General features: G+C 35.2%; 1 protein-coding gene across 1 annotated transcript in view; it reads left to right on the forward strand.

Annotated features, from left to right (window-relative positions):
- Positions 1 to 18619, forward strand: part of rasa2 (RAS p21 protein activator 2) — a 142721-nt gene that overhangs the window by 39257 nt on the left and 84845 nt on the right. The window contains exon 2 of the mRNA XM_039760217.1: positions 11971 to 12088. Within this exon, the coding sequence (XP_039616151.1) occupies positions 11971 to 12088 (118 nt within the window). The remainder of the gene's footprint in view (positions 1 to 11970; positions 12089 to 18619) is intronic.

Raw genomic sequence — 18619 nt, forward strand, 5'->3', positions numbered from 1 at the left:
ATTTTCAGACCGGCCCGTCTGGCACCAACAACCATGCCACGCTCAAAATTGCTTAAATCACCTTTCTTTCCCATTCTGACATTCAGTTTGGAGTTCAGGAGATTGTCTTGACCAGGACCACACCCCTAAATGCATTGAAGCAACTGCCATGTGATTGGTTGATTAGATAATTGCATTAATGGGAAATTGAACGGGTGTGTGTGTATGTGTGTGTATATATATATATTTATTTATTTATTTATTTATTTATTTATAATATATATATATATATTTAAAATATATATATATATATTTATATTTATTTAGGGTATCCATAACCAAAAGTTTCATTTACAAAATGTAAATCAAACTTGAGAATAAATAATAACACTATGACTTTTTTTAATTCACTCAGAAAATGTGGACAGTGGGCAAGTGTACGACTCTAATATATATATATTACTGAAGTCTTATGTCATATGTTGCATGCTCCCAGTCATCCTGTGTAGCAACAGCCTGGTAACCGTGCATCACAAATAGCAAAAAATGGTAGCAGAAATAATAAACTAAAATGGTGTAGTATTTTAAAAATGTTTATCCTCAGAATTATCCTAAATCAATAAACTGATCTGACCATTAAATTCCTTGACATCTAACATCTAACAATGCCAAAATTATGTCTCAACTACTTTTAGAAGCCATTGAAGATGCTGTAAAAATGTAAAACAAAGTCCATTTCACTTTGAGTGAAAATAACTCCACAATTCATTTCTGAAATGCAACCAGAAGAAAATTTTTAATTTGTAATTTGAAGCATGCATGGGGTGACTTGTGTAGAATGAAGGGCAGTGCAAAATCTGTGTATATACATATGTTAAATAATAAAGTAAAAAGAATTCACAAGTACAGTATGTAGTGATTGCATCATCATTAATGGCAATTATGTGTAAATCTTGGCTGCATTTTAAACCTGGTTATTTACCCTGCTACTCATGTGGTTCTCCAGAAAATTAAACTGCAATAACATGAAGCTGTATAGAGAGATGTGAAACTTTTAATTTTATTTTAAATATTAAATTATTGAAGGAAAAAAGTTCACCAACACCTCTATCACTACTATGCGACAAAGCAATTGCTGCCCTAATTTATTCCACCATTAGCCGCAACAACTTCAGACAAATCATTCCTGTAGCATGAGATCCATCTTTGACATGGAGAAGTTCTGGGTCACTTTTCTCCAGAGAACTGTTTTTTATCCAGTCACATTGGAGGGTTTTCTACTTTGAACTGCCCATTTAAAGTCCCACCACAACATCACAATGGGGTTCAAGTCAGGAATTTGACTAAGCCATTTCAAAACCTTAATATAATTTTTTTTTTATCTGTTTCTTTTCAGTCATTCAGAGGTTGACTTACTCTTTCAGATCACTGTCCTGTCAGACATTCTCCATTAGTACTTTTTGAATTCATGCTTTTCTCAGTTATGGCAACTTGCCCAGGCCCTTAAGCAGCAAAGCATCCCCACACTATCACACTACCACCACCATGTGTGACTGTGGGCATGATGATGTTATTATGGAAAGCTGTGCTAGTTTTGCTCTAGTGAATTCCACTTTTTAATCTCAAGTCCACAGAACATTATCCCAAATGTTTTGGGGGTAATTAAAGTTTTTTTCTGCAAATTTTAGACAAGCCTTTATGTTTTGTTTAACAAAAACAACATTTATTTATATAACACATTGTCATACATTGTCAGTGTAGCTCAAAGTGCATTACAAGATGAAGAAAGAACAGTTTATGTGAACCAAAAATAAGATTAGGCAATACTAAGTAACAAAGAATAATGTAAGGTTAGATGGCAAGACGACAGAAAAAAAATAGGCTGGAGAAAAAAACAATCTACATGGTTCCAAGGCCAAGAGACCACCCAGCCCTCATTGGGCATTCTACCTAACATAAATGATCCAAATCAGTCCTCATGGTTTTCAGGCTTCATGTGAAAGAATTTAACAGTGGTTTTCACCTTGCAACTCCTCCATGGATGCCATTTTTGCCCATTGTTGTCTAATGGAGGGATCATGAAGTCTGACATATACCTTAGCTCAGAGAGGCCTGCAATTTCCTTAGATGTTTGTCTGGATTTGTCTGTGAATTCCCAGTTTTCTATGTGCTCTTGCATTAATTGTATCACTCCTGGGCAAATTGATTGGAGATTTCTGGCTTACACATTGTTTTGTTGGAGTCCCAGGGGTATAGAGATTGCTTTATATCCCTTTCCCTACTGAAATATTTCAGTAACTTTCTTTCTTAGGTCTTCTAGAATTTCTTTGAAACAAGGTATGTTGTGATACTTGCTGACACCGTTTAGTGAACTTTACATTGCTGGAAAGGTTCTTTTGAAATTCTGTTGGATTCGATGGGGTTGGCAGCAATCTAGCTTAGGTGTGTCTAGTCTCATTTAACCTGTTTTCATTTCAGTTTGATTCATTGGTTGATTGAATGACTAAGAAGGCAATTACTTTGTCACATGTATGATAAAGGTGTGGGTGATTTATTTTTTCCTTTTTATAAATAAAATAAAATACTGACTTAAGGATAAAAAGGAAAAAGTAGATAGCTAGTACTATGTCAAGCTCATAAAAAGCAATTCACAGTTTCTTTTTGGATACTTGGTCATCTTTAAGACTAAGAAGTGTATTGTGTGAAATTTCTGGTGGCCAGCAATGTCTTTACCCATGCAAGAATATGTTAAAGCATTCAGGAAATTTAATTGTGATAAATTACTGAAATCATGAACTCTTATTGCTATGGTCTTTTACCAGTTTCCACCTTGTAGGACAAATGTAGTCATTTTGATTCTGAAAAGTAGCCCACTTTTTCCTCTCAAGAAACTACTTACTGTCTCTGCGCTGATATATTTTATTATTTTAAAGAATTTTAAAATTACTTGGATTTCCAACATTTATCTTGGCTGACCATTGCCAACTATTTCTAGGAGAAAACAGCTGTTTAGGCTGACTACATTGCCAAAGACATTTTTATAATTAAAAAACTTCATCAGTGCTTGAAATTCAGTTCATTATAACTTTTTGTTTGTTTTTATGTAAAGCAATGCCAAAAAGTGTTATTAGCATATAAAAGGACCATAGTATAGCAATAATTTGAATGATCACATCTTCTCAAAATGAAAAAGCAGCATCTGTCTACATAAAGGTTACAGGCTTTATGGTTATTTGCAAAAAAATGGTGTTTTACAAAAATAACATGCTGGTTTATTGTTACTATTATTTTTACAAGTTGTGTCACTATTTTGTGTTTTTGATTCTCATGAATGACAACATTTTTTTTTTTTAATGGGTACCATCATTTTGTGTGTTTGGTGTTTATGGTGCTGTTTGTGTAACACATGATTTATATGGCAAGTGATCTGTGAGATTAAAGTTGCTCACCACACTTCTGATTGTAGTTTTGAATTTGACATTATGGAAACTTCCTTTAACATCTGACGAACACTCTATTATCCTTCAGTTTTTTGACTTATGAGTACAAAATCAATCATTCCTATGACAAAATGGCAGTTTTTAAAGAAATGTTTTCTTTCTAAATTTGTCGCCTGTGAACGCCAGTTAGTGGCAATTAGCTTGTGTTTAAGTTAAAATACAGGATAACAAGTTCATCATAGAGTGTGTAGTACAGTTTTAAAAATGTTTTGTCGGACTTGGATTGGAACAATCATTAGTTTAAAAGATAGCATGGCTAGCCATACTGTGGGGAAACAAAATAATTTACAAGTTTGTTATTAAAAGTGGATACTAACACAGCAAAAAAAGTTTATGTAGCTAAATCCAGACCAAAAAATAAGGAGTCTGAAATGCTCATTATAACATCAGAACAATCTAGATGAGAGCAGGCCATTCAGCCCAACAAAGCTTGCTAGTATTTTCCACCTAATTCTTCTAAAACAACATTGTCTAGTTTTGAAAGTCCCTAAAGTGCTGCTTTCTACCACACCACTTGGTAGCTTATTCCAAGTGTCTATGGTTCTGTGTGTAAAGAAAAACTTCCTAATGTTTGTGAGAAACATTAACAAGGTTCCAACTGTGCCCCTGTGTTCTTGATGAGCTCATCTTAAAATAACATTCTCGATCCACTGTACTAATTCCCTTCATAATTTTAAACACTTCATGTCATGTTGCCTTTTAGTCTTCTTTTACTTAAAAGGCTGAGCTCTTTTAATCTTTCTTCATAATGCATCCCCTGTAGCCTTGGAAATAGACTAGCCTCCGGGCTTTATCTAGTGCTGCTTTGTCATTTTTTAGCCTGGAGACCAAAACTGTACACAGTACTCCAGATGAGGCATCACCAGTGCCTTATAAAGCTTGAGCATAACCTCCTTGGACTTACACTCTGCACATCGTGCTATATAACCTAACATTCTGTTAGCCTTCTTAATGGCTTCTGAACATTGTCTGGAAGTTGAAAGTGTTCAGTTCACTATGAGTCTTAATCCTTCGCATAAGGTGTACTTTTGATTTTCAGACCTCCTATTGTGTATTCAAATCTAACATTTTTACTTCCTACATGTAATACCTTACATTTGCTGACATTAAATTTAATATGCCACAAATCTGTCTAAGGGTATATGGTATCCATGTCCCTTTGTAATGATTCAGCAGATTTCAGATTAACTGCTAATCCATCTATCTTGTTATGATTTGCAAACTTAACCAGCTTGTTTCTTATATGCCTATCCAAATCATATATATATATATATATATATATATATATATATATATATATATATATATATATATATATATATATATATAAAATTAGCTGCGCCCATAGCACTGACCCCTGTGGAACACTACTCTTAACATCAGCTTAACATCAGCTAATACTGATTACCTCACACCATAACCTTCTGCTTTCTGCACCAATTTTTCACCCATCTAAACGCAACAACATAAACTCCCAGTTTTTTAGTTTGATGCCCAAACTCTCATGTGGAACTTAATCAAGTGCTTTCTGAAAGTCCATATAAATAATATCATACAGGTAAGCTCCACTTTCATCATACCCTTTTGTTGCTTCCTTATAGAATTCTAGCCTGTTGGTAAAATGTGATCTCCCTCTTCTGAAACCCATGCTGACTATTCAGTAAAACTCCTATTCTTAACAAGTGTTGTTCAATCTTATCCTTAACTAGAATTAGAACTAGAACACTAGAATTGCCAGATTCTATGAAAAAACTTGTAGATCCGGCCCACCTTAAAACCGTTCACACCTCTCTGCCAGCGTCTTTTGTCTTCTAAATGTGCCGATTAAGACGAGCCGCAAGCAGCCGGCTATTCCATCCCCCACCATCGCAGAACGTTCACTAATTTTTCCCAGCTCATGCCTTGTTTGATTATCTGAGAGTGACTGAACTGCTGGAGTTTTAGAGTGGAAATAATTGATCGTTATTTGGAATACATGCATTTCATGTGTGTTCCATTTCTACAGTAATCAGTGTAAACACATTGTTAAAACAGAAACTTTTTCACATTTTAGTAATAAATGTTACAAAATGTAGGCATAAGCTACATAAAAATAACACTTTCTCCCCAGCAGGGAATCGAATTCGGGTCTCTGGGGCACGCCTGTTGCTATCTGAGACAGCAAATCTTAGCGCTACGCCACAGAAGCTGTTGTATCATTTTTGAACCTTTTGTGAAAGTGTTTATTTGATCTTTGGAAATCAGGCTTTACACATTCTATCGTTTATACCTACATTTTGTATTCTAATCTATCCTTCTCCTTATACCTTAGTGCATCTGCTCAAAATTTGCTCTACTAAAGTTACACTGAACAGTTTTAGTTTTTGCATCCACAATCTTCCAAAACACAGAGAACTGTATTATATTATGGTCACTTGATCCCAGTGATTCAATCATCTCTACACCCCCAATTGTTTCCTGATTATTACAAAATACTAAACAGACAGGCTTCACCCCACGTTGGTGCTTTAATATACTGTGTTAAAAAAACAGGCACTGATTAATTCTAAAATCTCCTGTTCTCATGCTCCGCTATTTGCAAGGTTATCCTAGTTAATATTTTGATAATTAAAGACCCCCATGGCTATAATATCCCCATGTAAACTTGCCAAAAAGCTGTGCTTTAGGTCTGTAACACACTCCTAAAATAAAACCTCTTTTCCTAATACTTTCCTGGCGAAGCCAAATGTCCTTACTAAGATGGGGGTAATCGTCCAACTGAAGAGAACTTGCATTCTGGTATTTTTCAGCCCCGAGATTCTGAATGCAGGTTTTTGTTTACCCAGGCGTGCAAGAAAATTTAAATAATCTGCACAGTGGCTCAACAAAATTAAAAAAATCAAATCAAATATAGAGTCAGCTGGCTTCATAGGGTGCCTCACTTCACCCTTCCAGAGGACAATAAAGAGTTTATTTTATTTTTAGTAACTAGGGGGATCCGGCCCCTGCTCGCTTTGCTCGCCCACCTCTGGGTTTGGTTTACCAGATATACAATTTAAAGCGATTGTTATTTTAATGGGAATTGTTACATATACATTATTTTCACTTTTACTTTAAAACTTTTGTAAAAACAATATTTGTCCTTTATTTCCGGCCCTGGGCGTGGTTAAATCTCCCTCTCGCGGGATGTATAACGCTGATTGCGTTGTGAAGTGGGGGCTGAATGCACGCTAAGGAGATGCGGCCGGACCAGCTACTGTCTTGCTGCTGCTGGCGAGCTGCGTGTTCTGCTTGTCGCTCTGCGTGTCGATCATTTACAATAAAAGCCTGTACAGCAGATGTCCTTTTGTCACTTTGCGTCTCTGCCGCTCGCGTTGTGAAGGGGGGGCTAAAGGCACACTAAGGAGATGCGGTTGGATCATCTGCTAGCGAGATGTGTATTATGCTTGTCACTTGTCGTTGTTTTAAGAGCTGGGAGCACATGAAGTGTGTCTGCCAAAACCATTCCAACAACAGCTAGGTTAGATGATTTTGTCTCGCTCGCTTCGCTCCACACCCCAGAGGGGTGGGCTATGCTACAGCCACTTCGTGTCTCTGCCGCTTATGTTGTGAAGTGGGGGGGTGGAACTGTACGCAAGCTAAGGAGAAGTGGATGGATCAGCTACTGGCTTTGTGCTGCTGCTACCTTGCTGTGTGTTCTGCTTGTCGCACTGCGCATCAGTCATTTAAAAACTTGTACAGCAGCTGTCCTTTTGTCTCACTGCCTTGTCTCGCGGGACATCAAAGTGTCTTCCGAAAAGATCACGTCTCATCTCCCTCATCTCCTGCCCAAGATTTTTTTTTTTTTTTATAATGGATAAAATCTGAAATATCTAAAACAATTCAAGTTTAATTGCTAGTATAGCCATGGATTCAACTCCTTCACTGGAAGTAATTTTATTGAGAGACACTTTTCCTACCTGAAAAATTTATGTGAACTGTTAATGCAACTTACACATTTTTAAATGTTTGTGGGTAGCAAGAGGTGCAGACCGGATTCCAAAAAAAGTTGGGACACTATACAAATCGTGAATAAAAACTGAATGCAATGATGTGGAGGTGCCAACTTCTAATATTTTATTCAGAATAGAACATAAATCACGGAACAAAAGTTTAAACTGAGAAAATGTATCATTTTAAGGGAAAAATATGTTGATTCAGAATTTCATGGTGTCAACAAATCCCAAAAAAGTTGGGACAAGGCCATTTTCACCACTGTGTGGCATCTCACCTTCTTTTTACAACACTCAACAGACGTCTGGGGACCGAGGAGACCAGTTTCTCAAGTTTAGAAATAGGAATGCTCTCCCATTCTTGTCTAATACAGGCCTCTAACTGTTCAAACGTCTTGGGCCTTCTTTGTCGCACCTTCCTCCTTATGATGCGCCAAATGTTCTCTATAGGTGAAAGATCTGGACTGCAGACTGGCCATTTCAGTACCCGGATCCTTCTCCTACGCAGCCATGATGTTGTGATTGATGCAGAATGTGGTCTGGCATTATCTTGTTGAAAAATGCAGGGTCTTCCCTGAAAGAGATGACGTCTGGATGGGAGCATATGTTGTTCTAGAACCTGAATATATTTTTCTGCATTGATGGTGCCTTTCCAGACATGCAAGCTGCCCATGCCACACGCACTCATGCAACCCCATACCATCAGAGATGCAGGCTTCTGAACTGGCGTTGATAACAACTTGGGTTGTCCTTGTCCTCTTTGGTCCGGATGACATGGCGTCCCAGATTTCCAAAAGAACTTGAATCGTGACTCGTCTGACCACAGAACAGTCTTCCATTTTGCCACACTCCATTTTAAATGATCCCTGGCCCAGTGACAACGCCTGAGCTTGTGGATCTTGCTTAGAAATGGCTTCTTCTTTGCACTGTAGAGTTTCAGCTGGCAACGGCGGATGGCACAGTGGATTGTGTTCACTGACAATGGTTTCTGGAAGTATTCCTGAGCCCATTCTGTGATTTCCTTTACAGTAGCATTCCTGTTTGTGGTGCAGTGTCGTTTAAGGGCCCGGAGATCACGGGCATCCAGTATGGTTTTACGGCCTTGACCCTTACGCACAGAGATTGTTCCAGATTCTCTGAATCTTCGGATGATGTTATGCACAGTTGATGGTGATAGATGCAAAGTCTTTGCAATTTTTCGCTGGATAACACCTTTCTGATATTGCTCCACCATCTTTCTGCAACATTGTGGGAATTGGTGATCCTCTACCCATCTTGGCTTCTGAGAGACACTGCCACTCTGAGAAGCTCTTTTTATACCCAATCATGTGACCACCAATTGACCTAATTAGTGTTTATTGGTCTTCCAGCTCTTCGTTACACTCAAATTTACTTTTTCTAGCCTCTTATTGCTACTTGTCCCAACTTTTTTGGGATTTGTTGACACCGTGAAATTTTGAATCAACATATTTTTCCTTTAAAATGATACATCTACTCGGATTAAACGTTTGATCTGTCATCTACGTTCTATTACAAATAAGATATTGACATTTGCCATCTCCACATCATTGCATTCAGTTTTTATTCACAATTTGTTTAGTGTCCCAACTTTTTTGGAATCCGGTTTGTACATAAATTACTGGATTAATAATATAGACACCATTTACAACACTTTTTCCAAAATGTTGTACTCTTGATACATTCCATGTCCTCTCCTATGCCATATACTTTGATAACTGGAAAACAAGAGTACATAGAAAGGGAGATGGCAATCTTGCAGACATAAGAGATGTTTAGGAAAGATGTTTTTTCCCTGTAGTACAACTCATACCCATATGTGATTGTCTGATACTGTTCATGTTGAAATGCAGCTTTTGATAGAACTTGCCCAGAGATGTAAATTATGGGCAGTCTATAATGCAAAATGTTGTTATGCTTGTAAAATGTAAATGCATAGTAAGCAAGACTGAGTAGAATTAAGGTATGAGGATTGTCTTCAGTGAGACTGATGGACTGTATGTTCAACTTCATGACAGTTTTTTCATGTCTTGTACTGTGCAGGATGAACTACTAAAAATAAAGTTTATACTGTTGGGAACAATAAGAAGAGATAAACTTCATTGCTTATATTTTTTCTGAGAATGCACCAGATATCTGTCTTATGCCATTTTTAAAATTTATGAAAAATGATCACTGGCAACAGCTTGGTAAAATGCAACTGCAATCTAGTTTAAACAATTATGTATTAATATTTATGTAATAGTATTTATGCAATTGTCAGTGGTATGTGATTAGGGCAGTCTGTTAGAAAGGAAGCTGCTTTCTTTGAGTCATCATGAACATTCTGAGAGTGAAATCAAGGTTGCATAATACTTGGGAAGACACGCGCGTGCAGTAGACATTGAAAATAAATGATGGTGGACTTGGTTAAATGACTTGGTTGAATAAGAAGGAAGTGCATTAATATGAAATACATTAATTGGATGTGTTGTTTTGAATGTATTCAGTACCTGAAATACAGTATGTTCATTGGTTGCATTATTGGTTCCATTATTTATATATTAGAGAGTTTTTGTACACATTTTTATAATATCTCTCAGTCCAAACTTTCAGGGACATTACTTTAACCTGCTTTTAAACTCCTTATGTCATACTGTTCCAAGAAAATCAAACATTTCCTCCTGATTAACATAATGCATAAAGGAGCACCTGTATGCAACAGAATACCTAAATGGTTTTAGACAACAAAAACAAGGTGTTGTAGCTGCCAGCAAATGATTGCTTTTGAGTCTGTGTTTTTTTTAAACATCATTGAATAAGAATTATAATGCTTTTATCATTTGAAGCTATGTCTTAGAGAGGCCTCATAAACAGAGGAGGGAGATAGATAATACTTTATTTGTTCCCAAAGGGGATCTTCAGCTTTCACAGATGCTCAAGAAGTGTTATAACAAACAACAACCTATATCAAATACACACTAAAAATTACAAAACAGAAGAAAACATCTTAGTTTACTAAAAATAAGACAGCAGCTACAGTGAGGCATTATAAAGGTGTATTATTTATGAACTATCACATGTACAGTACATATGTAGAGTTTACACATTGTAGCGGTCAAGTGCCGCTAAGATTCACACCGTCGATGAGGCAGTGATTTATTTATTTTACTGGAGGATTACCAGGGACAACCCCAGCCTTGGAACGACACACACACACACACACACACACTACAGAGAAAAAAAAACACGCTGAGAGTTTAAACAATAAAAAGTATAATGAAATTAAATTATGTAAATGAAAACAATAATACCACCCCTGATCCCTTCAGCAGTATTACATTTAACATATAAACACAATAAACACACAGCATAGTCCATGGAAACCCAAACTGAATGATGAAAGGGAATGGAAAACACAGTCCTACTGGTAGTTGCTGTACAGTAAGTATGACGACAGATGGATGGTTCAGGAGCGCTCCTTCTTCGGGGAAAGCCAATGAATCCACACACAGTCCCCAGTAGACAGGTAGACAGATGATCCAGACCCCAACAAACAATACAATCCAGGACACAATTATGGTAAATGATGCTAAATGGCAGAATTAACGGCAAGCAGTCCAGCAGATATACATAACGCACCAAACAAACAAAACAAAACAAAAACTTTTCTTCTCTTTGACACCTGCCCTCCTTTTAAACCCCTCTGGCCACCTTTGACCCCAACAGCCCCTGCAAGGACTGCTGGGAGATGCAGTTCTAACTCTAAGTAGCATTGCTACAACATATAAACCTGTCTGTCCATCTAGCATGAATTAGGTCTTTATTTTTGCCTCATCCCCTCTAGGCTTAGCATCTTGCAGGGTTACAAACTTCTGGGAAGTAACCTGTGACTGGGTTCTTGATAACACAAGTCCATGCCTAGAAGTCCTGTTGGCTTGGGGATGTGCATTAATTGTAAATTTGTTCATGGTCTGCTTTAGCATTTTGTATGGCTAGATGTATTTTTTTGAGTTAGATTGTATATTTGAACTTAAGGAGCACTGGTCTATGACCTGTTCTGTTGACTAGGATTGATGGTGATGGTGGAAGATAACACAAGTGGCATAGAATTAGTATTCTGGATTACATACATTTCTTTTTTGTGATTTTATTTTGTTTATTTATTTGCAAACAACATATAATCCATGAAATATTTTATTACGTGGTGTAGTAATAATGTTTTCTTAATTTATGGATTTCATCTCTTGTCATAATTACGCACAGTTTAATTTTGTTTTGAAACAGTCAGTTAAGGGTTCAATAATTTTCTGTATTTTAGTTTGCTGTTAGGTCTGACAAAAGTAAAACTATTTGAAAAGGCAATTAAAGGTAACAGTTTGAAATTATTTTTATTTATATAAATAAAAATATAGTGTTCCCCATGTGCTTGAAAAATGTATTTTAATTTTAAAAACTGTTGCACTAAACTACAAATTTTAATTTGAAATTTCTCAGCATTGTGTTTAATTTTAAATTAACAGGTGAAGCTAAAAATCTACTTCCATACCCTGGACCAAACAAGATGAGAGACTGCTTTTGTACAGTAAGTCTAGATCAAGAAGAGGTCTTCCGTACCAAAGTATTTGAAAAAAGTTTAAGGTACAGCAGTTATTTTTACTATTTTTTTTTTCCATGATACGTCTTAATACTGGTTAGCACAGCTGCCTCACAACTTCAGAATCCTAGGCAGAAGTAACAATCTGGATACTACAGAAGTTTGCACTTCCTTATCTGTCAATGCAGATTTTCTCTCAGTATTCTAGCTTACTACTTATTCATAAAAATTGTGTTTTAGATTACCTGGACAATCTAAATTGGCCCAGTATGAATATGTGTGTGTTAGTGTACTCTTTGTTGGACTGCTCTCCCCTTCAGTTGCTTTATTGTGCTGCTCTCCATATCCCTGAAATGGAATAAGCAGTCTGAATGGATGCATGAAAAATGTCAATGTGTGAGAGGGCTGTGGCATCCTCCATTTATATATTGGAATGAAACAGTTCAGAAAATGAGTGAATGAATGAATGAATATGTCATAACTAATGATCTGAAAGTTCAACATCAATGTCTATTTTTTAAATTAGTTCAAGACATTTAGTATAAAAGCATGCATTAAAACTTCAAACAAGTCTTTCAAGAAAACTCTAAAATGTATAAGCTGCTGGAAACCAATTTTTGTTTTATGACCTGATATACACTAAAATGTAATGGAATTTGTTAGAACCATGAATGTTTTCTTACAAGGGAACTCCATTGTTTCAGTAAATCTTATAGGATATAGAATTTACAAATTTGAATTCCAACATAATCTCCTCTATATAAAGAAACACAGACACAAGAAGCAATACAAATACAACTATGAAAAGCTTAAAGCAGAAGTGTTTGCCTTTTACAGAATTATATGCAATGAGTAATTAAACATAATGTTAAACAAATGTAGCTTTATATTTTATTCGCACAAAATTACATGGTGTGTTCATTGTCAGCTTGTGGCTAGCTTTTATGCATAATGTAATTTTGATTTTGTACAATTTGGTTGTAATACCGTGCAGTTTAGTTGTGCAGTGTCTATTACTTCTACATCACAGCTCCAAAATCCCTGTTTCATATCCCAGCTCAGAAACCACTGTACATGTTTGACTTTGCACTCTCTGTTCATTTCTGTGTAGGTTTTGTCCAGATACTCTAATTTCCTCCCACGTGCTGAATAAATGCAGGTTATCTAAAAGCTCTGAACTGGTATGTGAATATGGATGAGTGCATGATTGTGCTCTGCAGAGCAGTGGACTGCTATCCTATATAAGGTTGTTACCAGCTTTTGTCCCCGGTGCTGCTGGGTTAGCTGACAGCTTCAGTGAGACAGTTTTGGAATATGTGAGTTTACCAAATAAATAGATGGAGATTTAGTGACAAAGGCTATATAGGAAATTTGATCAATCTTAAAAATATTTAACAGTTCAGTAGAAGATACCTGGTTTTATCAACTATATTGCAGCAGTGGCAGTAGTGTTTTATAGGAAACATTAATTGTCTTCAATTGGTGAATCAGTATAGCCAGTCTATTTCAATGCCTCACTCAAGCATTGTAAATGGGCAGGATGACTAAGTTTTAAGTAGACTACAGGAGTTTACACTGAGCATCTTTAGCATAACAATGCAGAAATGTGATTTGGTTTCCACATATATATATATATATATTTTGTACAAATTTACATACTGTTCTGTAGAGAATAATTTGATTCCTTGATAGCAAGTTTAATTTTCCTTTTGAATTGTGTACTACAAGCATATTATATATCCATATATGAGTTTGATATTTACTGTAATTATGACTGATGTGGTTTCAAATTTGAAGCAAAATAATATTAACTCATGAAATATTTAAGAACTTACTAATATTCTATCAAGAGAGATGTATTCCCTAATATTGAAACTTTCAAATTTGGCATCTTCTTTAAATGACAAATACAGACCACTGTTTGTTCAGGATGTATAGGGGAAGAAATGATTAAAAGTAAGAAAATCCACTGCAGTACCTTTTGATATACATTGTTATTTAGTGCATCTATTGTCCCATCAAGGGCATGTTCCTTTTTCACATTCATTGATACCAGGATAGGCTTCTGTTTCCATCCTAGAACAAGTTGAGGTTGAAAATATACAAATGTTGTTTATGATATTATATTTGTGAAATCCAATGTCATTTTTGAGAGACAAACTGTATCAGCAGTATTGTAAAACATTCATATGGTGAAAATAAATTCCCTCGGCTCAGTTATCATGATTAAGCTAAGCATCTCTTATTGATAGACTGCATTTTAATTACCTATATAACAACTTTGGCAAAAGAAGTGAGGGACTTAAAAAGGTATAGGTGTAAGCTTTTGTTGTTTTCGAACCCTGCACACTGGATTGTTTATGCATATAAAAAATAAAATATTATAACTGTCCATTTGTGACTTGTGTTATGTGGTTTTGTTTTTCAAGTCATTTCCTTTAAGTAGTAAATTAAAGAAATGAAGTCATCCTGACTTAAAGGAAGTCTGTCCACCTACACATTTGATATTTCCCTGTTTCCAGTCATAATGCAACGTAATCGAGCTATGACACAGAGTCCTGGAATTTAGCCTAAAATTGGTGGGGGAATACTAGTACAAATCATTATGTAGACTATTGTTATTTTATTTTGTAGACTATTATTTTATTTAGTTGTGTGTAAAATGAAATTAAATACATAGTTCTACTCTAGGTTAATAATTTCTATACATGTAATTGTTGTTTTTAGGGAAAGAATATAGGTTTTAATTTAGCATATTTTTATCTGTCATTTGTTTTATTTATTAAATCAAACTTTTAAATTTAAATGACATCATGCCTAGACATTTGAAAACGGGGAGCTTAATTTAGATATATAGTTGTCTGTAAGATTTTTTTTTTTTCTTACATTTCTCAGTAAATCAGTTCCAGCCCATCATTAGCAGGTTGGTGTTTATATAAAAAGGTGACTTTACACAGGGGTACATTAGATTTATACACATAAAGAATAACAAACATATAAATTGCACCTAAAAGTAATGTTGCACTCTTTGTTTTTAGTGTTTACAGTTATGATTATCAATAATGTTTTAATGACAAGGATTAGATAGCTTGAAAGGCTTACTTGATTGTTTAAAGTATTATTTGTTTCTTTTTATAGTTTCATTTTTCTAAGTATTGCCAGTTCCTTACTTTTCATATTTGAGCAAATTGTGGTGGATTTCTATAAAACAGTTTTTTGGAAAAGTCTCCTTAAAATGTTTTAAAAAATCTAGAGTTTGTCAGTCTGTATATTGAGCTTTTCAGACCAAATACTTGCCTTATCATCACAAGGAAAACTCCAGTTATTACAAAGCAACAAAAGGCTTCAAGGTTTTTTTTTTAAATTTACTAAACCTAAGTTAAATTCAGGTTAATATTCTCAGTAGCTATAGCCGGAATCAACTCAGAACAGGACACCAATTCAGCTACTATAAAGATGAGATAGATTAAACATAAACTAAAGATACATAGTAGAGGAATTTGTATATTGTATATTGACAGGAACAGTTAATATAGAACCCCATGGTGTGAAAACCAGACTTAAAGAAGAAATTGTACTACTTTTGTACAAATAATTTTATTATTGTGACAGAGTAATTCACATAGGATTAGCAGCAAACAAAGGCAAATGATCAGTTGTGAAAAACTTTCATGATGCTTAAGACTGATGAAACCTCTGGCATCAGGTTCCTAATAGATTTATATGTCCAGTTCAGCATCATAAAGAATGTGAGTATGTCCTGGTAGTGCTGGGTGCAAGACAAGAACCAGCCGTAACTGGGGCTGCAGTCCATTGATTATACATACACATTCACCAATAGTTTGTCAATTTCAATTCTTGTCAGACTATAATGCAAGAGTCACTTAAAAATGGCTGTGGATTCTTTTCTTGTTGCATTAAACACGATTAATTGATCAATGTGAATTTATTGGATATAGTCACATAACTCTGTTGGAATAGTGATGCAGTTTTATGGTTATAGGTACAGTTAAACTCCTAGTTTAATGTCTGACCAACATGTAATGTTATGGTGTCATGATAGCAAGTATTACTCGTCAAATGTGCATCTTGCCTTAAAACTGCTGGATTATTCTTTTCCCAGTAGTGATTTGTTCAGAAGGTGTCCTGTAAATCTCAGGTTGCAGTAAATACAATACAGAAATCAATCCTAAGAAACTAAACTTGAGGAAAGTGTGACTATGTAAGCAGCATGTATTGACTAGAAAGCCTAGATTTGTTTTGTTGACTCAGTCGGTTTAACACACTGTATAAGATGTATCACCATTGACAAACAAGAGTGGTAATAGTGCTCTGAGCACAACAAACTGAAAGCAGTTTATATACTTATCTTGCATCTGTATATTTGGAAATTATTTCATGGTAATTTGTCCTTTTATTATACTTAGTGTTGTGGAGACATGTTTTTCCACATACAAAGCTGTGAACAAATTTGTCACTGTAGGTGTATTGTCTTCATGGTGCTACTGACTCATTTATCTGTCCTTGAGTGTGGTGTAAATCTCTTTGAAGCCAACTGCTGTAATCCTACACTGTCTAGTTTTAAACAGAATGATTCACATATAGTTTTAATTTGTAGTTGCTTTAGGCTGTGGTGCTTCCTTTCAGATATGTGCATTACTCTTACCTTTGCTAAAGATAAAAGAATACCTTATTGTAATGGAAGACAGCTACAGTTATAAAGCTTTACTAATCAAGCATAATTTTATTTTGCTTTAATGTTTACAAAAGTAATGGTATAGTGAATCCTATATGTTTTAAGAATTTTTTTACTTTAAATATACATGTATTCATAAAGGTAAAGGATTCCTTTTAAAACCATATGCAGCTATATTTACATATTTCTGAGTCCTTTCCTGCCATATATTTTAGCTATTGTTATAGGAAGTAGGAAAGAACTTGTGGAGTGAAGGCAAGGAATCCTTTTTTATGCTAATAAAGTGCATGTTGGTTCACATGATCCATATCCTATGTAGGTGCTAGTAGGTGTAAAGCACACAATCACAAACTTACTGGGGCCAATTTAGAATTTCCATCTTTAGTTTTTGTGAGAAAAGCTGGAGTATCGAGGGGTGGGGGTTACTTGAACCCTGCCAGAGTTTTGAAATTTCCACATTATCAGCTATCTGTGCACATAATTTGAACCCATTACAGGTCTGTGAGGCAGCATCACTAACCAGTAGGCTGCTATACCCCGATTTATCTTGATATATCTTGGTGGAATTTTTTTCACTTGAAATTCCCCAAAATTTTAAAATTATGGAATTTGCTTTAATGGTCAGATCCATAATACTTCAGATTTTTATTCATAAGTCTTGAAGCTATCCTTAAAAACTTTCACAGCGTGCACAGAACCTTTTGCTGAGTTGCATGGAAAATGACATGCGATTTGTGTCTTTGAGTGGTGGTACAGAACCACTAATTTTTTGTAATTGGTTCAGAGACATCATATTCCAACACAGACCCCCATGCAATGTTTTGGATAGAAGTGTGCTTGTAATAATTTTTTTTGTATTTCAAGAATTACACAACGCAGTGCTTTGAAAGCATGTGCATTTTCAGCATTCATTTACTTGAAGTGAATGTGACATGTTGCTTTCTTTTTGTTTATATGATAAAAATCACTTGTTATTATATGAAATGTTTTCCCTTGCAAGTATTGTTACAAATTTTTAAAAGAAAAGGAAAGAAGCAGATAAAAATAAAAATTTATTTCATTGCATCTGCTATGACTTCAACATAAGATATTACAGTAAATTGTTTATCATATAACATGAAGATGAATGCAATAAAATATCAAATTTCTCATTTGGATTTAAAGTACAGAGAAAATGTGTATATAACCCATAGTGTAACACCCAGGTGCCACATTGCAATTTTAGAATGACAATCATAATTAAAATAATACAACTTTTACAAATTATGTATTTTAAAGTTCACTGTTTATTAAGCATTTATATCATCAGAATGTAAAAATTAATCATATTTGCTAGAAAAACCACTGACATTTTTCTCTAGACATCACAAAAAAATGTTAATTTTAAAGCTCTTACCCTGTTACTGTCAAATGAAAATCTTTGGGAACCCCTCTCAGCCTGCATAATAATTTTCTCTATTTTCAACAAAAAAGATAACGGTGGTATGTCTTTCATTTCCTAGGAACATCTGCGTACTGGGGTGTTTTCTGAACAAAGATTTTTAGTGAAGCAGTATTTAGTTGTATGAAATTAAATCAAATGTGAAAAACTGGCTGTGCAAAAAATTTGGGTACCCGTGTAATTTTTCTGATTTGAATGCATGTAACTGCTCAGTACTAATTAATTGCAATAACAAATTGGTTGGATTAGCTTGTTAAGACTTGAACTTCATAGACAGGTGTGTCCAATCTTGAAAAAAGGTATTTAAGGTGGTCAGTTGCAAGTTGTGCTTCCCTTTGACTCTCCTCTGAAAAGTGACAGCATGGGATCCTCAAAGCAACTCTCAAAAGATCTGAAAGCAAAGATTGTTCAGTATCATGGTTTAGGGGAAGACTACAA

This window comes from Polypterus senegalus, chromosome 1 (genome assembly GCF_016835505.1).
Source record: "Polypterus senegalus isolate Bchr_013 chromosome 1, ASM1683550v1, whole genome shotgun sequence".
Classification (NCBI taxonomy): domain Eukaryota; kingdom Metazoa; phylum Chordata; class Cladistia; order Polypteriformes; family Polypteridae; genus Polypterus; species Polypterus senegalus.